Here is a 27,942-nt window from a genome sequence, read left to right as displayed (position 1 = left end):
AATTAGTAGCACAATTATAATAAATTAATTGAATAACTAAAAAAAATAAAAGAAACGAAAAAATTAATTGGTTACAACCTAGGTAGATGTTAATCTAAGGTAAATGAAAACACTATAAAGTCTCATTCATTGAAAGAGAAGAAACCTTTTACACTCGTTGAATACTCAGAAATATGCTAAAAAATGAATACAAGAGTTGTTAAATATTTCCTAACTCAAGGGGTCTTTTGTAGCCCATGAAAAACTCTATTCAAAGCTGGAAGAGGCCTTCAATACATTCCAAGGCGACTTCAATTAGAGAAATTTTATCATCGAAGATAAAATTTTATCTTCGACTAACTGTCACTAGAAGACATCTTCTATATGATGGAAGACACCTTTAACATTGTTAATCAAAGACGTCTTCCAAGTTACAAAAGACACTTTCCATGAGACAGATCAACTCCTTAGTTGATCTCTTTGCGTGGATGATGCTCTGGCTACTCGGAGTTGAGCTCACCCGAACTCAACTCGGACTTTCTCCCCGAGCATGGTTCCTTCCCGACTTCTCAGCTATCAATGTACTCTTCCACAGCACTTCATTTCTCGGATGCACCGAGCCCGCCGACTTCTTTCTCGTGTCACCCTTCTCACTAGCTACGTTTTTCGCTCGACTTTTTGTGTTCTTATACTCCTGCATACTTAGACACAAAGATTAAATATACAAACTCTAACTTAATTTAATTGACCATATTAAAATTAACATAAGATACTTATAATATGTTCATCAAAATTTGATTCCTTTCTTATTATAATATATCTGTCGTCCTCTAACTCTAACTAACTGAATGACTGCATAGAGATCATTTTGTTAATGCAGAAGAATAACTTTCTGTTTATCAAGTACACGAGCAAAAGAAAGGAATAGACGGGAAGATAAAGAAAGCAATTAAAAGCTCAACAAAGATACGCCGCAAGCTCTTGTAACAGTTGGTCTCCTGAGACAAAGCATGGAGGAGGAATTAAAGAACCATTGTCTAAGATTAAATATTACTCCTTTATCTAAAGAATTATTAAAATCTAAGGTAACTCAGGAGCATTTTTACAGCAAATAGAAAATTTTAAAGACCTTTCAGCATTAAATATAACGGAAAATTTTTGCAAAGAAAAGGAATTTATTCTGAGGAAAAGAGTGAGTCCTAGATTTTGGAAACTAAAGTCTAGAAAACTAGAAGATGATATAACAAAACTTCACCCATCATTCATAATGCATGATCATGTAAACATGTCCATAGCTACACTTTGGCCGACAATTCACTTCCTTTGGCCGGATAGAAACTAAATCGACACGAATACTTCTTTTCAAGCGCGCGCGATTGATTTGAGTCATTGAGAACTTAGACTGTAATGGGTGCGTTGGAGTTTTCCACAACAAAGTCCCCTACAGGGTAATCCAGCCAAATTCCGGGCTCTTCCGATTGCCACTTAGACTGAGCAAATTGGCCATTTGAGGTTGAGAGTCGAAACCTAACTGAATTCAAATCCAACCCACGGATATGATCTGGGCTATAAGCCTGACGACCGAGTCGCATGTCAGCATTGCATAAATGGAGATGGAAGAAGAGGCTATATGTACCTTCAGGGAAGCAGAATTCTTGCTCCCCGCGAACCTCAAGCCACCAAATCTGATGAAGGTAAGCAACCGAGCGAAACCTACAAGACAATTTGCTTCATGTCTACAACTTTCCAAACAAAAAGATGGAAAAATAGAAAAAGAAACACTTTAGATGAAGACATAACGATGACCGATATTGTATCTACAAATAGACAATGGAGAACCTTTCTAATCGTATCATAAAGAATAAATATCAGTAATAATAATAAGCAACCAGACTATCACAAAAATGAAGCAAGTCACTATTATGTGGCAATGCATTGTTTCTTTTTTTCGTGAGAAGTTTGGCACTACGAAAGTTTTTCACAGGCTACCAGGATTTAGGAATAGACCCCAAATCATGTCACTATTGCCTTGCCACTTGCGCCATGGGGGCAGCGATGCAATGCTGTGGGGTTGGCAATGCATTGCTTGTTGGTTCTAACAAAAGATGCTAATCAGCAATCTAAATATGCATATTGAAAAATATTATTTTGTTAAAAAGCTGAATACCAGGCAATGCAATCTTATTTTTTTGTGGATCATGTAGGATCGAAAAGAATTTAGATATCTCCATATTTGCATGATATTGTCCACTTTGGGCCTAGGCCCTCATGACTTTGCTCTTGGGCTCTCCCCAAAAGGCCTCATGTCAATGGAGATATCTTTTCTCTTTATAAACCATGATCTTTTCCATGTGTTTTACAATGTGGGACTATGTTTGCAACCTTGCAAACCCAACAATCCCCCCTCAAACAAAGGATCACATGCTTCACAAGTCCGATCCTTCGACCCACCAGGTCTTCATGCGCTTCGGTCCACCCGACCTACTAGGATTTCCTTATCTGGTGTCTGGTCCTCTTAATTCGAACATAGGAGCCCCCATTTTCTTTGTTCGAGGTAATATTGTATCCGCATAGCTTAATCAGACCATGGTTGTTATGCGCAGTCGGTGGTTAAACCTTCTGGCAATCCGGACTCTAATACCAATTGAATGGTTCTCGTAAAACCTAGGCCGCATGAATGCTAGACAATCAAAGTAAGAATTCGTATAGGAAAAACAAGAACGGATCTCGAGAACACGGCATAAGGAAATAAATACTGTAATTACAAAGAACCTGAATGAAGCGGAATCGTCATGGTTCTTCATCGAAGATAATAGATGTGGGACTATAGGTTCTACACATATGAGATCCACATCCAATTACCCGAAACCCACTAGACATAAGTTAGATCACTTTAAAGAGGTCGGATCATATTAACGTGTGCAACTTACAAATAAGCCCACCAAATAGGGATAATTTTATCCAACATTTGCTCTTGGGCTCTCCCCAAAAAGCCTCATGCCAATGGAGATATCTTTTCTATTTATAAACCATGATCTTTTCCATGTGTTTTACAATATGGACTATGTTTGTAACCTTGCAAATCCAACAGATCATTCAATGATTATACTTATTGATCGATTCCATTACTCTTCCTACTCATCGTCTTGTTGACTATCATAGGACAAACTAGAAATGCTTGAAACACATGAAAAGCATCATGAATCTCCTCAAGAATTATATCGATTTAACTTCCCGTATCAAAGCAAGGCTCTTAAGTATATCATCTTGCGAACCATTAATGCCACTAGAAAGTATATGAGAAAGGCAACATATGAGTAGCTACGAAGGGATATTTACATTGATTGTTTTGTTGGAATGAAGCTCCAGTATCTCCTATCACCGTCTCCAATTATTGTCAATGCCTTGGACGAAATCTCGATACAGATCAAACCTCCATGTTTGTCCAAGTAAAATTCCTGCATGTTCCATCACCAAGTTTCTCATCCAACAAGTACAACATCAATTTTTCAGTGAATCAGATAACTGATCCGAGATGATAAAAGATCCCTCTCTATGCATAAACAAGGAAAAAGAATCAGAATTCCCAAATTCTAAGATTTATAAAATAAGAAAAGGAACCGAGAAAATTGACACATACCGTGTGTTCCCCGTCTAAGGCATTCCGACGACAAAGCAGCGCGAAGATCTCCTTCTTGCTAAGGTCGCGCCTACCGGAATTCTCTTCGCCCAATGCCCTACGTAGCAAATACCTATAATTCCTCGGAAACTTTGTCTCCCACACGAGATCCGCCGCCGTCGCCGCTCAGAACACCCAGGAGAGGCGCGCGGAACAACTTGCAATTCATAGAAAAGACATAAATCAATTGTATCTTCTACATTTAAAAATTCTAAGTACTCTTTATTTTAATTGAAGTATCTGAAATATCTACATATCTTAATATGAGAGTTTTTGTTCTTTGTGACTTGTATCTAGTGTACAATAAAAAAATTTTGAAAAATATTTTACCTCTTTTACTTTTTTAATTATTGTATTTTTGACTTTGGATGTTAGAATAGATATTAACTCGTTTTAAATTGTATAACTAAGATAATAATAATGAATCCTTTTATCTTCAATGAGTCGAAAATGCTATTGCATTATTTGATCAAAATCTACAATCATTTCAAGTAGACCTAAAAAATTACTATTACCATCTTCATTAATTTGTCATGTGTACCAAGAAATGCCAAATTATGCATAACAAGACATTTAACGACAACAACTATACTCAACATAACGTGTTTCCAACGATTTATGTCCTTTTTAATTTGTTCTTGCATTTCCTTGTTAATTGTCAATATTTTCTTTAATCTCATTTGTAGTTCAACAAAAGCTCTTAGATTAGTGAGGTGTTCAACACTATTTTCATGTTGTTTAAGTTTATCACATAAATGTTTTCAACCATTAACTCATTCCGTTGCTAAATTACTTTTGATGTGTATTGCTTTAAACAACTTACAACAAATATAAAATACTTTGTCCAACTCCTTCGAGTACACTAACAATTTTTGATCATGTCTCAATATTTGGTAACATTTGAAAATAGTAAGTATGAGAAAAGTGTCGAGATTTTTTATCTAAAGAAAACTTGAGAATAACTTTTCATTTAAGATCACTTTTCACAAATAAATCTCTCATTTTTTATCAAGATTATCTCGAACTCTTAGATCAAATATGTTCAAATTATATCTAGGTGTTGAACATTGGTATTCGTTTGTATACTCATCATTATAACAATTATTAATGTCTTTAGTTTTGTCAATTTAAATTTCATTCAAATCATTAAAATCTCTATTCTTTTTGTTCTCATTTTTTACAAATTGTTCATTCTTATCACTTTTGATTCTCACAAATTTTTTATTTTCATCATTTTTTATTTTCAATAAAATCTTCATTTATATTTGATTCATTAGTTAAAATCTAAATTAGACTCTTTGCTAAAATATTTATTCAATGAATCTCTTAAACTTTATGTTATCTTTTCTTCTTTTTTCTTTTGTTATCTTTTTTGATATCCAAAGAGTTATTTCATGATGATAGATAATTGAACAAATACAATAAAATAATAAGCAAAGAATAATAAAACTTGATCTGGAAAATTTTTCTTCCATTTGAAATCTACTTCTAAGTTCTTACACACATATCCTATAAGTTTATAAAAAAAATATATAACAATTCAATTGTTTAGAATCTTATTCGTGCAATTAAAGACACAGGTATATTAACTCTTCATCGATTAACGAAACAAAATTGTCTATGTAGAAGATATCCCAAGCTAATATTGCTCGAAATAAATGAAAATTTACTCCTTTTGTTGTTGTGGTGGGACAAAGGGGAAAAATGAGTCCTCATAAAGGGTTGATCGTAAGGAAAATAAAGGGAAGATGTTGCTATTCTGACAAAAGAAGAGGGGGAAGAAGGAAATTTTTACTTCATTGGAATTCCTCAGCTAGCTCTGGTGAGCTCGACCATGACAACCAAAAAAACCAATAAGGAAAGACAACACAGAATTGGTCTTATAGTACAAACAAAAACTGTAGAAAACAAAGCAAAAGAAAAGAGGAGAGGTTTGCAATTGCGGAAATAAAGTCCTAGAAAAGAAACAGTTACTCCTTGCTACACTTGACCAGCAGCAAAAACAAAGGGGAAGAGGAAAACTACTGCTGTGAGAAGGAGAAAACTTTACCTTCTTCGTTAGCATTAGCAACCTTAGTTAGCTTCGACACGCTCCGGCAGCTCCTATAGCAACTCAAGGAGAGCACAAAATGGGAGAAAGTGGTAGGGCAGTGGCTGGGAAAACAGGACAAAGAAGGGAAAAGGGAATGCTGTACGGGCAAAAATAAAGGGTAAATTTTACATGCAGCCCCAATTAAAACGTGAACTTTGCATGCAGTGTCATATGTAAAAATCTTTATTTTAACTTTCATAATCAAATATAATAAATATTAATTTATCTAATGATTCCTCATAATTTTAAGTTAATTTTTTTTAAAATCAATATAATTTTACATAAATTCAACACAGTAAATTAAAATTCAGTATATTTTTTATTAAATTTAGTACAATTAAGTACGATTATTTTTTCATCTCAATTGGATGAAAAATATATTAGATTTTTTTAAAATAGTATTCAATTAGATGAAAAACATATTAAATATTTTTTAAATGGTACTGAATTTAAAAAAATTATATTAAGTTGGAATAAAGTCATGCTCAATTTGATAAAAAAATATATTCAATTCTAATTTAAAGTGTTGAATTTAGCAAGAACTATATTTATTTTTAGACTTTTATAAAAAAAATATAAGTGGTAATTTTGATAGAAAATATAATTATAATTTAATGTGTTGAATTTAAGAGGAATAAGAAGTTATACTCATTTTCTTGACTTTTTTATACTTAAAACAATATGAGGAGTAATTAGGTAAGATATTTGTTTGAGAGAGTTGAAACAAATAAAATTTTAGAGAAAAGAAATACAATTTTTTAGATATGGAGATTGCAGGTAAAGTTGAAGTTATGGTTAAAATTTTTTCTTCAATTAACCGAAAATAAAATAGAGAAAAATGGAATTATATATTTTTTTATTTGATATATATAAATCTTTTTAGATTTTGAAGAATTTTTTTTTTTTGTAAGCCCGGGGCTAGACCTAATAGCCCTGGCCAGTAGGAAAGAATCTCTGGACCGTAAAATGTATTTTAGAAGATGAATCATTTCATTCATAGTTGAAAATTTATGAACCACATTTATTATACAAGTAGGATCTATAAAATTGTATCTATCAGTAATCTTGATCCAGGAGTAAATCAGAAGTTGCATCCAGAGGATCTAGGCGGCCTGGCCAGGGTCGGTTCTGGTTCAGAGCCGAAGCAAATAATTTTTTTAAAAATTTTATTTTATCTAAAAAGAGAATGGGAATCGTCACGTGCAAAGTGATCAGAGCGGAAACAGATAATTGGAGAGAAAGATCGGCACGGGACCCGCATAAGGAGTGGTAGATGTGTGGCGAGAGGCAGGCTGAAGGAATGGAAGAGTCTGGAAGAAGCAGGAAGACCGTCGGATGAAGCAGGATGCGAGCTGTCAGATAAGTCCGAGAGAGTGACGTGGAGGATAGCGATCGGACTTTGCGACGTGGACTCTGGCGGTGTGGGTGCGTTGAACATTTATAGAATCTTCATAATGACTGCATTCATTATACAAATACACAGCCTTAAAGAATAGTTAATTTTTAAATATTTTTAGAGATGCACTATCTATTAAAAAAATGGACTGAGATTTTTTTTTTAAAAAAGGAAAAAATATTAAATCGATGATAATATATGCAAGAGAATCTATTAGGGGCGATGTATGAAATCATCTCTTTTTATTTTGCATTATATTTGAGTTCAATTCCACGTTGGCTTATTGATAAGTTTAATGTAGTTCTGAGAAAAAAAAAAATCAAATATTAAAAAATAGAATTGTTTATCTCATTTAAAAATTAAAAATGGGAAATAAAATAATAAAATGTCAATCATAATTTTTTAAAAAATGATCAAGAACGTAGAGATGCAAAATAATACATATACTCAGCATTACCTATAATATAATTTCTATTGGCTTCACCAAAAATCAATCCTTGTCTAATTACTTGGCTATGCCCTTGAGGCATTGCATATGTATATCATGATACTCCAAACCTTACCTTAAAATTTTAAGTATATTTTCTTTGAAAAAAAAATTGTTAAGAGTTCAAACATGTAATACCTCAAATGGAATGAATCCAATGAGATCTTTAAGAAAATCTATATATTTCTTGTATTTACCCTGCAATATAGTCAAAATATTTTGCAAACTCTTATTATTTTAATCCCTAATCATTAATTACCATCTATAAGTTACCACATTTTCAACTCAAATTTAATAACATCATTTGTTTGTCACATAAATTTTATGCAACTAGTTGAATGGTAAACGATAAAGAGTGCATGAATTATGAGAGAAATATTGACTATTTTAAAATCCTGAAGAACATTTTCAAATGAAATTTCAAAATGTTTCTAATAACAAAAATCGCAATAATTCAAAAATTTTGTTAATGTAGAAGAACCTTCTATTTATCAAGTACAGAAGCAAAAGAGGAAATAGGAAGGGGAGATAAAGAAAGGAATTAAAACCTCAACACATCACATGCAGAACCATGGTCTAAGATTTAATATTACTCTTTTATCTAAAGGATTATTAAAATTCATAGGCATTTCAGCATTAAATATAATGGAACATTTTTGCAAAGAAAAGGAATTTATTCTAGGGAGGAAAAGAGTTTGAGTCCTAGATTTTGAAAACTAGTAAAGAAGAAGATGATGTAACAAAACCTCACCCATCATTCATAATACATGATTATGTAAAGATGTCCATAGCTACGCTTTAAGCAGGAAACTCGCCGTTCCATGCCGAGTTAAAGAGGGCAGGGAACAGAATTGAAGTCCTTTGGCCGGATAGAAACTAAATCAACACAAAGACCTCTTTTCATGTGCGTACAATCGATTTGAATCATCGAGAACTCGACTGTAATGGGTGCATCGGAGTTCCCCACAACAAAGTCCCCTACATGGTAATCGATCCAAATTCCAGGGTCATCTAAGTAACACTTAGTCTGAGCAAATTGGCCATTTGAGGTTGATAGTTGAAACCTAACAGGCTTCAAGTCCCACCCACGGATGTGCTCCGGGCTATAGACCCGACTACCGAGTCGCAAATTGGCCTTGCCTAAGCGGAGGCGGAAGTAGAGACTATATGTACCTTCAGGGAAGCAGAATTCTTGTTCCCCACGAACCTCAAGCCACCAAGTCTGATGAAGGTAAGCAACCGTGCGAAACCTACACGACAATTTGCTTCATGTCTACAACTTTCCAAACAAAAAGATGGAAAAATAGAAAAAAAAGAAACACTTTAGATGAAGACATAACGATGAGCGATATTGTATCTACAAATAGACAATGGAGAACCTTTCTAATCATATCATAAAGAATAAATATCAGTAATAACAATAAGCAATCAGACTATCACAAACAATGAAGCCAGTCAACTATTCTGTAGCAATGCATTGCTTATTATTATTATTTTTTATAATTCAGGTATCAAGATCTTCAAACCAACTAATTCTAGAAGTGACCGACTCGGTCGCACAAAAGTTTCCCACTGGCCAGGGTAAGTCAGGGAGTCTCACAGAGGTCCGTCCAAGAAGTCAGCTTTCTTAGGTTTGTAGTCCGAGTAAAATTCCCGCAGTTGGGATTCAAACTTTGGATACCTAGTTAACTACTTCAAAGGCATAACCATTGCACCGTAGCCCCGAAGGCAATGCACTGCTTATTGGTTCTGACAAAAGTGGTTAACTAGCAATTTAAATATGCATATTGAAAAATATTATTTTGTTAAAGAGCTGAAAACCAGGCAATGCAAGCTAATAGAATGTTAAATATTACCATTAAACTTCACAACTACTTTGTTAGCTCGCTCGTGTGGATTATTCAACTATTACTCTTATTGATCGATTGCATTACTCTTCTTACTAATCATCTTTTTAACTATCATATGACAAGCTAGAAATGCTTGAAACACATATGAAAAGCATCATGAATCTCATCAGAATTATATTGATTTAACTTCCTGTATCAAAGCAAGGCTCTTAAGTATATCATCTTTTGAACCATTAATGCCACTAGAAAGTATATGAGAAAGGCAGCAGAAGGGATATTTACTTTGATTCAGCTGTTGGAATGAAGGTCCAGTATCTCCTATCACCAATTCCAGTTATTGTCAATGCCTTGGACGAAATCTCGATACAGATCAAACCTCCATTTTTGTCCAAGTAAAATTCCTGCAAGTTCCACCACCAAAGTTCCTCATCAAACAAGAACAGCATCAAGATCTATAGAATAAGAAAAGAAACCGAGAAAATTGACCATACCGTGTGTTCCCCGTCGAAGGCATTCCGACGACAAAGCAGCGCGAAGATCTCCTTCTTGCCAAGCTCGCGTCCACCGGAACTCTCTTCGCCCAACGCTCTACGCAGCAAATACCTATAATTCCTCGGAAGCTTTGTCTCCCACACGAGATCCGCCGAGGCCGCCCGTCGGAACACCCGGGAGAGGCGCGCGAGCCGGCAGATCTGGGTCGGGTCCAGCCGTAGCATGATCTCCGCGACGCAGCCCTCAGGCAAATCCCCGAGGCCGGTCCGACCGCTTCCCCCTTCCGATCCAGCGGCGCTCGAACCTCCGGCCCCCATTCCTCACACCCTAACTCTAGCCTCCGCGAACCGTACGCTCCGACGGCGACGGCGACGACGACGGCGAGCAAAGGAGCGATTTCTATGGCGTCTGGGGGGTGGCTAGGTGAGGCGGAAGCGGTAGAGTGTGAGGGATTTGGATGTGAGCAAAAGGGCGACGGCGGATCGAGCCGGTGAAAGCGGTGGATTCAGGTGGCGGAGGAGAAGCCGACCATCCATTCTTCCGGCCAAAGCCAACAACTAGTGTTTGTGGTTCTGGATATTACAAATCATTATAAACTAAAGAAGAAGAAGCAGAATAACCAGCAGTTTCTTCCATTTATTGCAATATTTATTATATTTATAATTTTTTTTTAAAAAAATCTGTATTTTTGGATAATTAGTTTAACCTTTCAATTCACCTAACTACTTCCATTGATTGGTATGCATCGTCAGATATCTTAGCGCTTATGTTGGGTTAGATTATAAAATCCGGAAATCTTGCATTTCGCCTATAGGAATTTAAGAAATTTGTAAAATGCCCTTTTGACTTATTTTCCTAACTAAAGTAATGATACTAGTGGATTTTTTTTGATAATTTGCAAAAAATTTAAAGGTATTTTAAAAACGATACTAAACTTGATTTAAATATATATTATAAAATGTGTCCTATTTTGGCACGTGATTAGATCGTTTGCGAGAATGTTGGATCGTGAGGGGGCAAAAGGACATTTTTTATTTTATTTTATTTCTTTTTATATTTTTTAAAGAAAAAGGGAATTTGAAGGTCACGGGCAAAGTGATAAGACTATCATGTTGTTTGTGGCAGGTGGCTCATAATGGATGATTAAAGTGGACATGCTGAATTGTTCCGAATTAAATTAAATTATTAAACATGCAAGTTGAATCATTCTAAATTAAATTAAATTAAATTATTAAGTGCAGTTTGTTGTATTATAGTTTGATACAAGGCATGTTGACTAACAAATGACGTATATGGAATATGGTGTATAGTATTACAAATAGAGAGGTACAGAAAAGGGATCTAAACTAGAAAATGTTAAATTTACATAATAAAAATCTAACGCTGTTTTGGTCCCCAATCCCATGATTGAATTTATCAATCAGACAGAAGGATAGAGACAGTTCAGATGGAATAGTTTCTCTGTTTTTTTTTATATATATAAAAATAGAAATGAAAATGATGCTTTTTGGAGCTAATAATTCAGTGTTCATTGTTTCTGTTCTCCATCATTTTCTTTATTTTGAAAATGGGTAAAAATCCAAAGAACATTGCATTTTCTAGATCAACACCTTTGGAAAAAAAAATCAAATAAATATTCAGTGATGACGGATCTAGGAATTTAAGTATAGAAGGACATTTGCTCAAAGCAGACGACACGTCTGTATCGTTCGATGTATTTAAAAGAGAAAAAAAAAAGATAGAAACACATGAACAGGAGAGCTCCAGAACAAAGGATTATTTATGCAAGGAACAAGGGACGATATTCTCCATCTACACCGGTGAAACCCCATAATACTAATGATTTCAACATCGACAAGGGGCGACCGACAATGCCACCCCCGGTGGATCCGCCCTTGTGAACATCGGCTTTTGCAAAATTATACTAAAAATATAAATAGTGTAGGAGTTGTTATGCATGATGTTTTACGATCTTTTGGAGAAAAATTGATGGAAGAGGAAGGGATTATCATTAATAATGGTCAATGCACAAGTAGAAATTCTTTGACAAAGATTCGTCGTTTGTCCATCTCAAACCAAGGTGATGATGTGTTATCTCTTCCCAATGTGATAACAGAGCAAAAGTGTTTAAGAGTCCTACGCCTCATCAATTGCCCTCGAATCAACCGAATAGAGAATCATGCATTTGAAAGCTTAAAGCGTCTCAGAGTCTTGGATTTGTGTGATACATCCATAGACAGCCTCCCAGATTGTCTTACGAAATTGTTACATCTAAAATACTTGGATCTTGATCGAACAAAGATTAGAAGGCTTCCTGAATCCATTGGGTGTCTTGCAAACCTGCAAACTTTGAATCTGTCGGAGTGTGAATCACTGCATGAACTTCCAATGGGGATCACAAAGTTAAGCAATTTGAGGTGCCTTCGAATTGAGAAGACTCCGCTCACCCATGTTCCAACGGGAGTTGGGAAGCTGAAAAATCTCAGCACTCTTTTGGGATTTTTTGTCGGCCATTGTGACTCCATGAGCAAGATGGATGGAGGTTGTGACTTGGACGAGTTGCAATATTTGTGCAATCTAAGACACTTACGGATAGATAAATTGGAAAGGGCAACAAGGACAAGAAACGGAAACTTTATGCTTGCGAACAAAAAATTTCTCAGGAGATTGATTCTTGAATGCAGGGCCGGCTAAGGCATAGGCCATTAAGGCCTATGCCTAGGGCCCCTATTATATTGGGACCCACAAATTTTATATATATATATATATATATCTATATAAATTAAATATGAATATTAATTTAAAATCATATGAGTATGAATATTAAATATTTAAAATTATAGTTAAAATAAATTTTAGTTGATGTTTATTTTTATATGTAATTTTAATTTTTTACTAGCTAAACTATATTTGGTCAAAAAATTTAAATTTTATATATATTAAATTTGGATCATTTTTTTTTAACTCGTGTTAGATTTAATTGATAATTTTAATTTTTTACTATTAAAATTAAATTTAGTAGGTAATTTATTTTTATTTTTCTATTAAAATTTAATTAGTAATTTTAAATTTTTTATGATAAAAATTTAATTTATTAATCAAAATTAAATTTTGTTAATAAATTAAAAATATTTATTGGTTACACTTAATTGATATATACTTTTTTTGATAATAATATTTTTGAAAGTCAAAAATATATTCAATAATGTAGTATTATTTCTTTTTAAATTTTATTTTTCTTTCATTTTTTTAATAATTCACCATCAATATTTTCTGGCTAAATATTTTTGGATAAATAAATTTTATTAATAATTTATCGAAGTTAAAATTCATAAAAAGACAATTTAATTCATGAAGCTCTAGTTAATGAAGGATTCCGAGGAAGAGTCTATTATACGTAGTGACTATATTTAGTCCTCGAATCTATTTCCTCTAGGTCACACAATAATTTTACTATTGTGTCGAGACTTTCCTTCCTCGAAGTTAAAAATGATTGATATTTTTTAAAAAAAAATTGTAATTAAAATGTATATTAATAGTGTTACAATAATTTCTTACTGTTTCTAAATTAGATAACATACAATATTTTTTATTTTTAAAATTTTACTAATAATAAAAAAGTGAGGTTTGACATAACATAAAGTTATTTCTAAGTGGCCTAGTTGGTCACTGCTTTTAATTGTGTAAATAATCATTGACAAATATATAAAAATACCCTTTTAAATCTTACTAACAGAATTAAATGTCGCCTCCGGAATATGGTTAAGTTGACTATGTCGCCTCCGGAATATGGTTAAGTTGACTAATACAGGATAGATATTGTTACAATGGGCAAGATGTTGAATCTCGGTAAAGTCAAGAAAAATGTTCTCCTCATAGTGGCCAACTACAGCTTCCCGATTTACCTCCTCACAGATGGTCGTAGGGTCGGTCGTGTTAAGCTGCTACGGTGGCAAATTCCACCTTTTGCTATAACTAGGGCCTCTAGAATGGTTGAGACGGCCCTGAAATATCCCTCAACATCCCTTTTAAAATAATCGATCTAAAATATTATTACATTATGTGATCATTCGATCATATAGTAGCAACTAACTTTTATAATTTATAAAAGATAACATCTAGCTTTACGACATATAAAATTTAGCAAATAGCTTCTATAAATATATTATCTAATCATTTATAGAGCAATGTGCAGAAGTTAATTGTTAAATTTTATAATAATAATTTTATATTATTTTAATTTTAATTTTTTAAATAATAATTTGATTAAAATAATATTTTAACTCCAACTCCGTAACTCTCGTTACATTCCAAATTAACATAATTTAATCATAATCCAACGTATAACTAACGTGTAACTTTAATAACGTTTAGAAGCTATCAGTTAAGCCAATAACTTTTACAACAACAGTAGATCCAAGAGTATTTTAGAAATAACGAGCGCTCAATTGATTTTTTTTTCGAAGGGACGAAAATATAAATGATAGATACCTTTCGATTTTTGCCCTTTGAAAACTTATAATGTTTTTTTCTTATCATTTTGGTTAACTTCACAAACTTCTACTCCGACATTGAGTACTCATATTAGGCCATAGCAACCGACATTGAGTACTCCGACATTTAGAAACTACATAGAAATTGATATGAGTTCGTTGGAGCTAAGCTAGAACATTAAATCAAAATAAACTTGAAAAACCACAGAAAAAGGAATCAGAGTAATGCCTAATTGTATTGTCTTCTGTTTGGACTCAAACTGATAAAAACATTCACAAGCCAAGCAACAACAACAACAAGAGATTATTCATAATCATACGACAAGGTTGTGCGAGTTTATTTTCACAGCCCCAAAGAAGAATAAAAATAGGTTCTTTGCTTCTTTTTTTTCCACCTTTTTTCTTCATTTTCGTAGACCTCTGCAATTTGATCCAGTGTAACTTTCACCCAAATACCTCCTCCTTGCAAATCGGGCATGCCTGCTTGAATAGCAAGATTCTTTTTAGATAGCCAACAAAATTTAGATTTTCTGTTATTAATGTCGTCATGAAACTATCACAACAATTGGAAAAAGAAGAATGAGATTACATGTCAATCAAAATATCATGTAGCAACATGAGTATTCTTCTTCAACAACAATAATAACAATCAAACCAATATTCCATTAAGTGAGATCGGTATATATGGATCCTCCTATGTCATTAACCTCGATCTCCTACTATATTTTCTATAATATTGAGTCCCTTTGTCTCATGCACCTTCCACTCTAAGGACTTATTTACTCAATAGGAGAGGAAAGGATAGGAACAGAGTTCAAATGGAGCGCTTATATTGCCCTTCCAAAAGTGGGTAAACACAAAGGTTAGAGGAAAAATAAACTTAGGCGTGTTGTATTTTCAGTTAAAACTTTAGTACTTTACTTGATAATACTCCTAATCCAAGAATATATCTTGATCAACTCTTTTTTTCCCAACCACCTCTACTCTCAGATCTCTCGTCTCTACTCTTACCCCTCGCCTTCCCCTTCTCCTACACCTCTCCCCTTCATATGGATAAATAAAGCATAGTTTCACTCTTCTACTTATAGAATCTATTAATTGTCTTTGAGAGTATGCACATACTATCTCAACCTATTTTGATTTCACTCAACGAGTATTGAAAAGCGAATATTTCTAATATATTCTAGTGCATATATCTATTTCAGTTTTGAAGCTGCTAGATTAGTTACAAGATAAACTTATGCCAACGGTAATTTTCCAATAACTATCAAATTTTCATGAAGTTGGGGTTACAAGGTTGTAAACAAAGTCTTATATTGAAAAATATGGAAAAGCATTAGTATGAGGCATTTTGGATAAAACCCAGAAATAAAACCATGAGGGTTTAGGTCCAAAATGGAAATTGGTATACTATAGTGGAGATATTTATATTCCTTTGGTTTTACAATTGGTATACTATTGTGGAGATATCTAAATTCTTTCAGTCCTACAATTGGTATCAAAGTATGAATTATCAGAAAATCTAACCGCTGACGGTACATAAGAGCTATGATCTAATTGAGTCATATGAGTAAAATATTGATCTCGAACAAAAGAAGTGGGGGCTCCCATGTCCGGATCAAGAGGACCATACATCAGGCAGTAAGTCCTAGTGGGCAACCATGCAGAGAAGCCAAGTTGCGGCTAGACAAGGTCTTAGGTCGAGTGGAAAGAGGGGCAGGAAAACCTAGTAGGTCGGTTGAACCGAGGGGCAAAAAGACAAGTGGGTCGAGAATCGGACGTCAAACGGATAGGTTTTCCACTTGAGGGAGGTCTGTGGTCTTTCGTTTGAGGGAGAGATTGTTGGGGTTGCAAGGTTGCAAATGAAGTCTCACATTGAAAACACATGGGAAAAATATCTCTATTGGTATGAAACCTTTTGGGTAAAGCCCAAAAACAAAATCATGAGGACTTAGGCTCAAAGTGAACAATCATACCATTGTGGAGATATCTAAATTCTTTTGTTCCTACACATGATTCTCTAACTGTGAGCTCCATACCCTTTCATCAAGTTTCCTTTTTATAGCATCTGTAGTTAATTAAGATTTCCAGCTTCAGTTGTAGGTTGATACTTTCTTTTCATAATAATGCTAAAACATTTTTCAGTCTTTATTCTACATAAAAAAACACAATTTCCATATATAGAAATCATAAACATCAAAAAGTACGAAAATGTAACCTTGTTTTCCTTCAACCAGCGAATGATGCAATGCGAATGGTAACAATGGCAGCAAGGCAAAGTGATCAACTTCTGTCTTTTGTAATTTGATTTGCAAATGACACATCTGCATAAGGAAGCTCATCATCAGTACAATATGCAAAATGTACTATATTTGCCAAACAATTTTATAAATGTACAATATGCAAAATGTTCTATTTATATAAATGAAATTTCAGCAGTAAAATATGCAAAACAATTTTATTCATCATTTGGCACGTCAACAAAATGTTCTATATTTGCTACATATATACACAATTTACTTGAAAAATATTTGCAAGGACGTTAAAACAAGGTAATTAAGATAAACATGCAGGGACTTTTAGAGTAAACAACTTCAGCAATTTTAAACGAAAGCTTGATAAAAAAATACCATTTCTAAGTGACTAAGATACATACTCTTCGTTGCCCTTTCTTGAGAAGAATTTGTGTCTGTGCTCTAGCACCCTCAAATAAGAAATAAGCTCATCCGACAAACCTCTGCTTTCGCTACCTATTTCATCCTCTAGCGACTGTAATTGCTGTTTATAACAAAACGAATTCAGAAGAGCAGAAAGAATCCTACATTAGCTATGGGGGCTGTTTTTAGAAAATGAAAACTCAATTCTGGTGGATGTGGATTGTCAAAATTCTGTTTATATGTGCCCTAATTAGTTACTAGCATCTTCACTCAACCTTCTCTATCTGTCCCAAAAATCTTAAAGTTCCATTCTACTAAAAGGTCCTTCGCGGCCCACTCTTCATGGTCTCGGAATATCAACATTTCTCTCAGCTACTCCACCCACATATACTGTTTTTATCAAATCATCGAGGATAAATTAGGCAAACAAATTTCTATTAGTATAAGCATGTTGACATACTATACCTCATAAGACATGGAATCTGAGTCGATGTTGTCTTCTCTTATAACCTGTATATCATGAAACATTTAACCAAGATGTGTAGAATACCATAGATTATCATTAAAAAGGTTGGATTGCCAAACAACTACCAGTCTAGGATTGCCATTAGATGAAGATCCAGCATTTCGTGTAGAAGACTCTGTTGTGTTTACACCTAAATTACGCCACAAAAACGAAATTAACATACATATGAGAATGAACATAAATTATGCAATAAATCATACTCAGAATACATAAATACACAAAGAAGTTAAAATCAAAATTGATTTATGGTTTACCATCTCCTGGATGATTTATTGTACTTTCTAGTGCATCAGCAGAACAATCCTCCAGTAATTGACACTGTTGAGCTAGAACTTCATCATATGCTGATGCTGATTGGAGATTACTTTCACCACGAGTCCTTTGGCTGCTTTGGCCAATCTCATGATTTGGTCTATATCTATTGCCTGAATTCTCCTGGAACGACTGATAAACACTTGCCTGCAGAGTAGGTGCACAGAAATTTACATTGTACTAACTGGTGAGTAAGAACATTTCCTTTGTAAAAATGTTGGAGTAATGTGTAATATTGCCATATTGGGGGGCTTCCTTATATAATTCTCTGAGGATATTATTTAGGGGATATGATTAAGAAACAACCTAATATGAATCCCCTAAACTTTCGATTGCTCTTCTTCTCCACTGGTACAAAAACGTAGGTTTTGTGTTCTAATTCTATCAGTGACAGTATACTATTCTAAATACATATCACCGGTTTAGTCAATCATATGTTGGGCTTGTGCCTGCCCATGTGTGAGGGCAAGCCTTAACAATATAAGTTCAAGATAGATGAATCACTTGTCACTGATTAACTTCAACAAAAAACAATACTTATGACAAGTCACGATATCAAAGTTCTATGGAGAACCAAATTTTTTTCAAGTACTAAGAATATATTTATTAACAACATATATCTTACCATGTTTGCCTCAACTATTTAGGGCCCCCAACATAGATTATGTCCCTTCACTAGGATTCATGCAAAGCTAATACCCGGTAATGTTCAAATCAATTAGATCATAATATATGAGAATTTCAATTTTTCTTGATCTCCCACTATGACTTAACCATGCCCCCCCCCCCCCCCTTGCCTTTAAGAATTACAAATATAATTAGTGGGGAAAATCTAAGGTATACATTCCTTAAGAAACTAACAAAAAATGTTTTAATAAAGTGAAGCCAATAGGCAGGTTGTATCAACTAAGTATCAATTATTTTAACATGTTAAAAATATGAAAAATTTGAGATATGCACACGGGATAAATAGTACCACATGGTGAAAGATATAATAGCGAAAGACATCAAGGTCTAGGATGCATCCCCTTGTGTATATGAATCTAATGCTAGCAAGCAGTCTTGCATGGTAATCCTTTCACACTAAGATGGATTCCCACGTCACAAAATGGTACTATTACTCATAGTATGAGTATGGCAACATGAAAACTTAAGAAATAAATGTAGAATATGATATGTCCTCTGTATAGATTTTGTTTTTCTTTCTGCGTAGTATGTTAGTAAACCAACACATGCCCAAGGACCAAGTTATGTGTTTCATTTTATCTATAATTCCTAAGAGCAATCATTAGCTATATAAACATAAACAGTTTCAAAAATGTAATTGGATACCCAATTAGAGGATGGTAACGTTAAAAACACTGCATTTATTTTTTGTCATTTCTCTGGATCAATTTCCCTCTACAAGATGTAAGCTTTAAATATTAATAGGCTTACAGTGGCCTTTAAGATCAAAAAGAGGACAAGGAGAAAATCCACCCCCAATTCATTGTCTTGTCTAAAGGATGAAGCTTTTTCCTTTCTTAATGTCTAACGAACCAGTTTATAAATTTAGATGCATTGGTTCAATTGAAAGATAAAGGATTGAATATCTATCATAAGAAAAATGAAAGGATCACTAGATGGGAAAGGGAAATAGACAATTTCTTCTTCAGATTGCCTCAGGCGATATGCTTGAATTTATGCAGAAGGTAAATAGTAATCCAAATATGTTACGTCAGGGATTTAGACTCTCCTTGTATGGTTGAAAGCAATAAACAAATGCAAATATTTTATTGGAAAGTTTCATAGTTCATATAAAATCACATGCATAGGTAGCTAACTTAATCTTGTGTGTTTAGTGACCATTCAGAAACAGGTGGAAAAAAAAAAGGAAAACACTAAGAGAACTCACCTGAACTGCTATTTCATCAAGATAATAAGCTCCTTCCATATGATCTTCCAAGATTTTTACCACGTGAGTGCCTGTATCGTAAACGGTTACTTCCTGCTTTTCCTGAGTTGCAAGTTCTTCCACCATGTTCACAGTCTACCTCAAAGAATCTCTTTTACTCTGAAGGAACATTAGTTAAAAATAGTATTAATAGCAAAATATACAGAAGACAACACACACTTAATCTCTTCAATGAAGTTTCCATTGACTAGAATACTATTGATGTACAATAATTAGTTAAATGCATAGGAGATAGTTAGGAAAGAAGAATTATTGCAGTAGGTGCAGGCAGAGGGAAAATACACCAAATGAGTAAAAGATGAGATTCTAAGAAGCTTTGCGCCCTTTCAAAGCCGTAACTGGTGCAATGAGTCATCTTCTACAGCTAAAATATAAGAAAATTCTGCATGTTCCTATGACAGAAATGAAAAGACTACTAAGGTTCAACTGATCTTCTCGTAAGTCCAAACAGGAAGAGTATAAACATTTGTTAAAAAAGATATAAAAGAATCAATGAGAGTAAAGGATATCTGATTTTTACCCTTCCCAATGCAATTGCAAACCATCTTATTGATCCTGTGGCAGATAAGCTGCGCAGAAGACTATATGCAACATGATAGTTTCCCAGACACTTTTCCAGGATAAATTCCTCTTCACATAACTCAAACAGGATGCTCAAACCATAAGATGGAAAGAAACTAGACAATTTTGTTAAAAAAAAATATATCCCGATAAAGTTAATTCAACTATGCTAAAGAAACAATTAAAATGAGAACTCCAACAAATCAAGCAAAAAAAAAAAAAAACGATGAAAACACCAAATAAACATAATAGAAAAACGATTACGCAGATTTAGAGAACTGGCCAGCTTACTTTCTATCTAGAATAGCATAGTGAAAAGTTGGTGCGGATCCTACCAAGAGAATCATCATTGATTACTGTCCCAAAAAGTTGTTCTCAAGGACCAATCAAATAGAAACACTCATCCTCCCAACAAAAGAGTACAGAATACTCCCAGAAAAGTTGGTACAGCGCACACCACCACTCCAGTTCTATCTGGCTTCCCCAAATTCAAGAGATAAAGAGGCAATCGATCACCAACTAAAATCTTACTCAAATAGTTGAAGCATATACACCTACTCAGCCATGCACACCTTTTATCAAAGTAAAAGAGATGGAAGGACCAAAAAAAATTCAAAATTTAGCACGAAATTTTGACGATTAAGAACGAAATCTCACTTTTCGATGTGTCGGCTACTCCCGCTACCTCTGCCCTCTCTGCGCAAACACATATATAGTTTTTTGAGGTGGATCGGTGGATGGCGTGCGGAAAGGTTCCCGTTTTAGAGTTGGAGGCGGGCCAGAACCATCTGGTCGGCGGAGCGTGTTCGTCAAGGAACGGAGTAAAGCAGCGCTGGTCCGCTATTGGCGTATTGACTTCAGGTCTCCCCTTGCTGTGGCCCAGCACCGGCCCTATGCATGGAAACCGACAGCATGCAAGCATCAGCTACGCGGTTTCTTCGGTCATGCCGGCTGCTGAGTCCTGTGCGGTCGCCCGTTGCCGTCTCGCCCTATCCGATCGCCATGGCAGCTCCCAGCTCCAAGTCTTCCGTTGTGCTCGACGAAAAATTCATTTTTGCCCTCATGGTTTATCTAATTTTTTGCTTCGCCCAGCCATTAAATTTTGCTCCTTTAATATGTCATATTAAACTATTTAATTAAGAATAACTTTTAATAATTAATTTGGATGGAATTTAAAATTAAATTATTGTTTTTTTAATTTAAAATAATTTTAAAATTTATTAATATTTTTTTATTTTTAATCTTACATTTTAAATTGATATTATCATGATTAAAAAATATTCTATAAATAATTTTGATCGACAATATTAAAAAAAAAAATTATTAAGATTAAATGTAATATATGTTTCTATCAATTTAATAAAATCTTACCAACCGTAATTTAAATTAAAATATCTTCTTCAATTCCAACGTGTAAATGTAGTAAAATATCTTTTTAAAATGAACAATTTTTTTAAAAAGATCATTTAAATACTACTAAATCAATTATAAAAAAATACAACCAAATATTTCAAAATTAATTTAATGATTAGGTCACAAAAAAATAAAAATAATAGCTAATCTTGAAAGTTTTAATTTATATTTGACGGGCCAATACTTGATTAACAACAACACATAATAATTGTGCCATTAAAAAATTAAACTCTAATTAAATGATTGATGCCATCTGAAACTGAAATAAAGTGAGATGATATGGTGGCTAGCTAGCTTTGAGATTGATCGTGAGAAGATTCTAAGTAGGAGGAATCTCATGCTACGAATAATCTTGCGTGTCGAAGAAAAATGTAAAAGGGAAAAAAATATCAACAATCGAGCTAGGGAGGAGTGTTCGGCAAATACTTCGACGGTCAAGTTAAATGAGTGAGTGATGAGGAAAAATGGGAGGATGGTGAATGGTAAATTCTAATAGTAAAGCTTACTAGTGCCCATTGGTAGAGACCCCTTATATAATATTATTTTCTCTATGTATGAATATCAAGAGATTATTAAAATAAGATCAACCATTCTGACACTCTACCATTTTTCCAAAATTAGGCTCATAATCTCTGTGCTCCAGGATGAAATTTTTCACCGTACAAACTGCATAGAGAATATTTCCTCGATTCTCTAATAATGGTCCCACAAAAATGCCAAAGAGGGATATTGGATTTTAGGTACGATGAATCGTACTTTAACAGTGAGCTAGTTGAGTCCCCTCTTTGTCCGATCAAACATTTTTCTCGGATAAATTAAGTTTGCTGCGGAAGGTTGACCATCTAGAGGACTCGACATCCGATCGAATAATAGTACGATCGAACTTTATGTCTAGAAGCTTCGATTAGATCAGGAAGGACTCAATTCTCCACTAAGCTAGGAGGACTCGGTATCCAATCGAACAAAAGATCCGATCGACTGAAGTGCTCGACCGACCATGCGATTATGTTAATCCTGAGTGTTGACCACTCCTTGACTTTGACCACCACTTCAGTTAACCTTTTTAACTTTAACCCAACTTCAAAGGAGTTGTTAATGGATGAGTCAAGGTATATACTCTAAGCTACTTATTCGTCGTATCAGTGATCTAATACTCTAAGTACGAAGAAAATTTGTTATTAGATATGGATCCAATGTGTACATCCGTTAATCCATTTGATTAATAATAATTTAATCCATTTCATTGATAATAAGGAGTTGTTAATGGATTATGGATTTTATAAGGATAATGTTTATAGGATGAGTCAAGATATATAAAAGAAGAAGTTGATTAATTTGGACACCCGGAATCTTAGATTCTTTCTTCACCTCTATTCTCTTTATCATTGAGAAGGACAACGAATTGTCATCCACTCCTATAAAAAAATATTCTTTACTTATAGAAACTCAGAAGATAAGTAAAATCAATGGCTATGGATTTAGATTTGCCCATTATTAGCCATTGTTTCAATTTTCAATTTACCGTTTTAATGATGATAACTACATCTCATTCAGTTCGATATATCGCTTTTAAATATTTGTCATATTAGTGCATTTAAGTCTATTAAATCGAATACAAATTTAATAAAGTGTTCGATATCATCTACTATAAATATATTGACTTTAAATACTATATAAAATTCCATGAAATAAGTTTAAAATATATCTAATGAAATGGCATCGTAAGAGGCCTAAATATAATTTCTTCGATCGCCATGTTACATAATTTTAGATGATCATCAAATCTCAATAGACGGTCCAGATCATCCCACGATGGATCTGTCGCAAAGAAGTTTCCCTGCGCGGCTGCTGCTTAATTGCGTCAGTCCGCAGCAGTTTATTATGCGTCTGTCGCCGCTCCTTTATATACTGCATCGTCCCTAGGGTTCAGTTATAGACGGCGAAGGCAAGTCCTGTGTCCTCTTCGAATCAAACCCTAGTTCCCTCTTCATCTACCGTTTTTTTCTCTCGGCTCGGCGACGATGGCAGACGCATACTGGAGGTACAGCGAAGCCCTGCAACAGGCAGCCGCGGCGGCGTCCATGGTCGCTCCTGCCGCCGCTTTGAAGCGCCCTCGCACGGAGTACGCTGGTTCGTCATCTGGCTGCTAAGCTACCCTGTTTCCCCATCCAGTCCCCTTTTGATTTGTCATCTTATATGTTTTCTTGATTCTTCTTACATCTTTTCCCGAGATCTGCTAGGTTTAGTTTTTTGTTTTCTTGTGGATAAAGTCGTGGCTGTCGATGATTGTCGAGTGAGAGAATTATCCGTTTTGGGTTGGGGCTGTGTGTAGCTAGGAAGGTGCATCCAACCTTATTTTGGAGGGGGGATGATGCACTGAGTAGTTCTTTGGATTATTATCTTGTGTAATAAGGCACAATCCTCATGCACTTGTGTTCCCAACTTGACATCATTTTACGGTCTGTCTCCCTAGACTGAAAGAATAGTTTTCTAGCCAAGTTTTAGCAGTCACTCTGAGAATTTTTTTCTCTTCCGAAGGCAACTTCCCTGTTTCTCAGTGTAGAATTCTATCATGTGCTTTTCCATTTTTTTTCATATTATTCCGACAATTTATATGCTCGTGCACATCTAATAAATTGATTGCTATTACAAATAACTTATCATTTTTAGATCCATAAATTTTATAACATCAATAATATCCTTAGCCTATAGTTTTTTTTCCACGATACCACAGTTTATTATATTTTCTTTTTCAAAAAAATTTGAACCATTTGGTGTTGTTAGTTTGCAAATTGTGTAATATCTTCAACTAAAATTCTGGTATTTGAAACCTGCCAGATGCTATTACCACTGTGCTTGGTGGTGGGTTGCTATTTTGTACATAGTTTTTGTGTGTCATCTCTGTAGTTTTTGTGCATAGTTTTTTGTGCCATCTATGTTGTTTTTTTCCCATTTATGTCGTAAACAAAAATTTATAGAAACCCCTCATGGAGCTCACTAGGAGGGGTTATAAAAGTTTATTTTCCGTGAAACTCTCTCACGTAAAATATTTTTCATCATCTAACTGCACTATTTTTATATGTATGTATAGGAAAAAACTTTAGAAACTAATGTCTTAACTTAAATAGAACAAAAATTAAATATATGAAGTGTTCTTTCAGAAACAAGAATGGAATCAATGAAAATATTAAAATGAACGAACATTAAACTTGAGTTTTAGATACCTTAGATCTATCATTCAAGAGGATGGGATAATATTGAGAATATCATTAATAAGATTAATGGTATTGTTGTAGAGAAGCTTGTATGTGATTGTTGTGCTCCTGTTATGCCAAAAGTGTTAGTGTCACGAAGATAGGAAATGATACAATGGACATGTAGAGATATTACAAAGTATGATAGAACAAAAGAAAATAGGCTGTGAGATATATACATGTTCAAAGACTGTAATAAATTTTACAGTGAATCTATCATATTAGAAGGTGTTAGGGGCAAAGGGAGATCAAGAAAAAAAGAATATAAATTAAGTTAGTTAATTAAATATTATAAAGTTATAGTCATATATAGAGCTTAGTCAACTGATAAAAATCTTAAAATTTGTAAGATTCAAATAGGTAGGGAAAAAACTGCTTCATGACGGCAATGGTGGTTATGATGGGTTCATGACAAGAATGGAGCATGGTGATATGTGAACCTTTCATATGGGACTCTTTAGATGATCCTCTATAGTCTATAGAATTTTTGAACCAAAGTTATTTAAATATTGCTACTTGATTGACCTGGAAGAATGGCTTGTTTTAATTGTTGACAACTCCTTTTCAGTAACATAGTGGCTCTATTGGGATATGCATGGGTGATACAATGTTCTATACATTGCTATTTTCATAGAATATTATATCTTACTAACAGAACTTATTTTACTTCAGATATTCCTGGTGGACCTGAAATGCTTGGCTATTACCCTCGGGAAGATGACAGGGGAACCCATCACACAATCAGAGACACTGAGTCTATTGGTGCATCATATGACCGTTACTTGCGCAATGGGGTGGGTGCCGTATTTTATGTTAATGTTTCTGACATTTGTGTAAACTCTTTTGTTGGAGTTTGATTTTCATACTTTCCTGTAGGTATCTGCATATCCTGGCGGTGAACCTGTTAGGGCCAGTGGAGGCATTGGTGGTCTTCCTGTTGATGATAGGCGAATACTAGGTGTTGGGGGCTTGGATAGTCGGAGTGTAGGATATGTTGGACGTCCTGAACCTCCACTTCCTCCCGATGCTTCCAATACTTTGTTCGTGGAGGGTGTCCCTGCGAACTGTACACGCAGGGAGGTGTCTCGTATCCTTATTTTTTTTTTTAATCTTCTAAGATTAAGATCGAGTACATGGAAATTCCTTTACTTTCTTTTGCAGATATTTTCCGTCCTTTTGTGGGTTTTCGTGAAGTGAGGCTTGTTAACAAGGATTCTAGACATGTAAGTTACACTTCACAAAGTTCTTTTTGATATCACTTCAAAATTGGCAATTGCTGTCCTCATTTTTTTTTTCCTTTTCAATTTTCTTTCAGCCTGATGGAGATCCACTTATCCTTTGCTTTGTTGATTTTACTACTCCAGCCCAAGCTGCAGTTGCATTGGAAGCCTTGCAAGGTGATGATACTATGTCTTGTATACTTGATATCAGACTTTATTTGGTAGTTTCTATATTTTCTACTCAAGTTCTTGGTTCCTTTTTACTGTCTTATGTTTCGGACTGCACAGTAATCTTTAATACTTTTTTGGAAGATATTTGTTGCTGTAGGATACCTCTTTTTTGTACAATTTTGCTAAAACTTTGTCTTTTTTTTCATCAAACTGACAACAGGAAGTTAAATTATAGTCCGACCTGTTCATTCGAACACAGATTTAGTGGTTTAGTTGCGGAGGCCTGTGACGTCTTTGTTGGTAGTAGAGTGTGAAACCAAATGAAAATTAGTTACTTTCCTAATCCTTCGGTACTTATGATGATCGAAAGGTGTTGCGGAGGCCTGTGACGTCTTTGTTGCTAGTAGATTGTGAAACGAAATGAAAATTAGTTATTTCCCTAATCCTTCGGCACTTCCGATGATCGAAAGGTGATAGTAAGTGCACCATTACCCATTTTGACGGTTGGAATACGAGCATGATCTTCTACTGGATTTCTCACATTCCTTTCCCAACAGGGGATGTGCGTTATGTTGAATTTGCCACCATCAGTTATTTGTGCGAATCACGTTCCATTTAAGTTTGTTATGTCGCAAGCTTTCGTTGGCAAGTGCTGAAGTCATGCGCGTGTTACTGCCCTCTTTTGCCATTGTTATATTTGTGAAAATCACGTGTTTTAAAGTGTGCTATTTACGTTTACGGAAATCCGCTAATCTTGGGTAAAAATCTGCCTCCGTCCACACTAGTCACGATTCGATTTTGCAGGTTATAAATTCGACGAAAATGATCGCGATTCAGCCAACTTGAGGCTGCAGTTTGCTCGCTTTACTGGTCCCAGGCTTGGTGGGCCTCGTGGTAGGCGTTAAACGTGGGGTTTTCGTTTCCAAGCGATGCACAGATCAATGCTTTACCTTCTCTGTAAGTGTTGTGCTCGACAAAAGCGTTGCTCAGCTGAACAGGGACATAGCTGTGAGATCGCATTCTTGTAGGTTCTGTTGATTTGGGAGGCTCGCTTGCTTGATGCATATTAGATTATCTATATCTGGTTTCTGCCCCTTAGAACTAGCTATAACATACTTACCTGTGAACCTTTGCTGTATTTCTTTTGTTTTGCTGACCGCCAAAGTTTGTTTGCTACATGAGCACTTCTTGAAGTGATGACTAGGCACGGTGTACCCCGTAGAATCCTTTTGATTGTTACTATATGACGAGTTCTTGCTTTTTTGTCTTCTGAATTGGTGACATTGCGTTAATTGTACTGGGCTAAGTTAACACCCCTGTTTTATGTTCTATTAGCTCTACTTGTGTATTACTCTTTAGCTTGCGATGTTTTGCACCCCGTCTAGTACCAGGATTCTGAGGTTTTA

The 27,942-nt window shown here is 34.7% G+C and overlaps 4 protein-coding genes across 7 annotated transcripts; 2 read left to right on the top strand and 2 right to left on the bottom strand.

Moving 5' to 3' along the window:
• Nucleotides 1–100: 100 nt before the first annotated feature.
• LOC122036267 (F-box protein PP2-A13-like) lies at nucleotides 101–10,586 on the bottom strand. Of its 3 annotated transcripts, none has more exons than XR_006127340.1 (5): nucleotides 5,709–5,785; nucleotides 3,620–3,815; nucleotides 3,319–3,437; nucleotides 1,616–1,692; nucleotides 101–673 (listed from the first exon to the last, which is right to left on the bottom strand). XR_006127340.1 is itself a non-coding variant. In XM_042595543.1 (4 exons), the coding sequence occupies exons 1-4, from the start codon at nucleotides 10,290–10,292 to the stop codon at nucleotides 1,546–1,548; spliced, it is 522 nt and encodes a 173-aa protein (XP_042451477.1). In that variant the 5' UTR covers nucleotides 10,293–10,586; the 3' UTR covers nucleotides 1,230–1,545. The 3 variants fall into 3 exon arrangements, 1 of the variants encoding a protein (XP_042451477.1); XR_006127341.1 differs by lacking the exon at nucleotides 101–673 and adding an exon at nucleotides 1,230–1,553 and having other exon boundaries at nucleotides 5,709–5,843; XM_042595543.1 differs by lacking the exons at nucleotides 101–673; nucleotides 1,616–1,692; nucleotides 3,319–3,437; nucleotides 3,620–3,815; nucleotides 5,709–5,785 and adding exons at nucleotides 1,230–1,553; nucleotides 8,807–8,883; nucleotides 9,766–9,884; nucleotides 9,975–10,586.
• Nucleotides 10,587–11,926: 1,340 nt separating this feature from the next.
• On the top strand, nucleotides 11,927–12,669 carry LOC122036228 (putative disease resistance protein At3g14460). Its single transcript, XM_042595492.1, has one exon. The coding sequence runs from the start codon at nucleotides 11,929–11,931 to the stop codon at nucleotides 12,667–12,669; it is 741 nt and encodes a 246-aa protein (XP_042451426.1). The 5' UTR covers nucleotides 11,927–11,928.
• Nucleotides 12,670–14,871: 2,202 nt separating this feature from the next.
• Nucleotides 14,872–21,558, bottom strand: LOC122036265 (E3 ubiquitin-protein ligase BIG BROTHER-like). 2 transcript variants are annotated; one of them, XM_042595541.1, is made up of 8 exons: nucleotides 21,136–21,558; nucleotides 19,858–20,016; nucleotides 17,906–18,110; nucleotides 17,717–17,781; nucleotides 17,591–17,635; nucleotides 17,125–17,246; nucleotides 16,687–16,792; nucleotides 14,872–14,948 (listed from the first exon to the last, which is right to left on the bottom strand). In XM_042595541.1, exons 2-8 carry the CDS (start codon nucleotides 19,981–19,983, stop codon nucleotides 14,913–14,915), a joined length of 705 nt encoding a protein of 234 aa, XP_042451475.1. In that variant the 5' UTR covers nucleotides 19,984–20,016; nucleotides 21,136–21,558; the 3' UTR covers nucleotides 14,872–14,912. The 2 variants fall into 2 exon arrangements, with proteins under 2 accessions (XP_042451475.1, XP_042451476.1); XM_042595542.1 differs by lacking the exon at nucleotides 21,136–21,558 and adding an exon at nucleotides 20,438–20,737.
• Nucleotides 21,559–23,798: 2,240 nt separating this feature from the next.
• On the top strand, nucleotides 23,799–27,865 carry LOC122036276 (RNA-binding protein 1-like). The gene is made up of 6 exons (XM_042595560.1): nucleotides 23,799–24,021; nucleotides 25,818–25,939; nucleotides 26,022–26,232; nucleotides 26,307–26,368; nucleotides 26,461–26,542; nucleotides 27,341–27,865. Exons 1-6 carry the CDS (start codon nucleotides 23,913–23,915, stop codon nucleotides 27,439–27,441), a joined length of 687 nt encoding a protein of 228 aa, XP_042451494.1. The 5' UTR covers nucleotides 23,799–23,912; the 3' UTR covers nucleotides 27,442–27,865.
• The last annotated feature ends 77 nt before the right edge of the window (nucleotides 27,866–27,942 follow it).

The sequence above is a fragment of the Zingiber officinale genome, unplaced genomic scaffold, assembly GCF_018446385.1.
Source record: "Zingiber officinale cultivar Zhangliang unplaced genomic scaffold, Zo_v1.1 ctg135, whole genome shotgun sequence".
Classification (NCBI taxonomy): Eukaryota; Viridiplantae; Streptophyta; class Magnoliopsida; order Zingiberales; family Zingiberaceae; genus Zingiber; species Zingiber officinale.
The sequence above is the reverse complement of the archived record's forward strand: the minus strand, read 5'-3'. Positions and strand labels throughout refer to the sequence as shown.

What these genes read in the sequence shown, in the direction of transcription:
- LOC122036276 (XM_042595560.1), top strand. Translation starts at nt 23,913, where the DNA reads ATGGCAGACGCATACTGGAGGTACAGCGAAGCCCTGCAACAGGCAGCC. An exon ending in CCCTCGCACGGAGTACGCTG is followed by an intron (nt 24,022 to 25,817) that starts GTTCGTCATCTG and finishes ATTTTACTTCAG; the next exon opens with ATATTCCTGGTGGACCTGAA. An exon ending in ACCGTTACTTGCGCAATGGG is followed by an intron (nt 25,940 to 26,021) that starts GTGGGTGCCGTA and finishes ACTTTCCTGTAG; the next exon opens with GTATCTGCATATCCTGGCGG.
- LOC122036265 (XM_042595541.1), bottom strand. Translation starts at nt 19,983, where the DNA reads ATGGTGGAAGAACTTGCAACTCAGGAAAAGCAGGAAGTAACCGTTTAC. An exon ending in CTAATGGCAATCCTAGACTG is followed by an intron (nt 17,636 to 17,716) that starts GTAGTTGTTTGG and finishes CATGATATACAG; the next exon opens with GTTATAAGAGAAGACAACAT. An exon ending in TCAAGAAAGGGCAACGAAGA is followed by an intron (nt 16,793 to 17,124) that starts GTATGTATCTTA and finishes TTCCTTATGCAG; the next exon opens with ATGTGTCATTTGCAAATCAA.
- LOC122036267 (XM_042595543.1), bottom strand. Translation starts at nt 10,292, where the DNA reads ATGGGGGCCGGAGGTTCGAGCGCCGCTGGATCGGAAGGGGGAAGCGGT. An exon ending in CCTTCGACGGGGAACACACG is followed by an intron (nt 9,885 to 9,974) that starts GTATGGTCAATT and finishes TGGAACTTGCAG; the next exon opens with GAATTTTACTTGGACAAAAA. An exon ending in ATTCCAACAGCTGAATCAAA is followed by an intron (nt 8,884 to 9,765) that starts GTAAATATCCCT and finishes ATTGTCGTGTAG; the next exon opens with GTTTCGCACGGTTGCTTACC.
- LOC122036228 (XM_042595492.1), top strand. Translation starts at nt 11,929, where the DNA reads ATGCATGATGTTTTACGATCTTTTGGAGAAAAATTGATGGAAGAGGAA.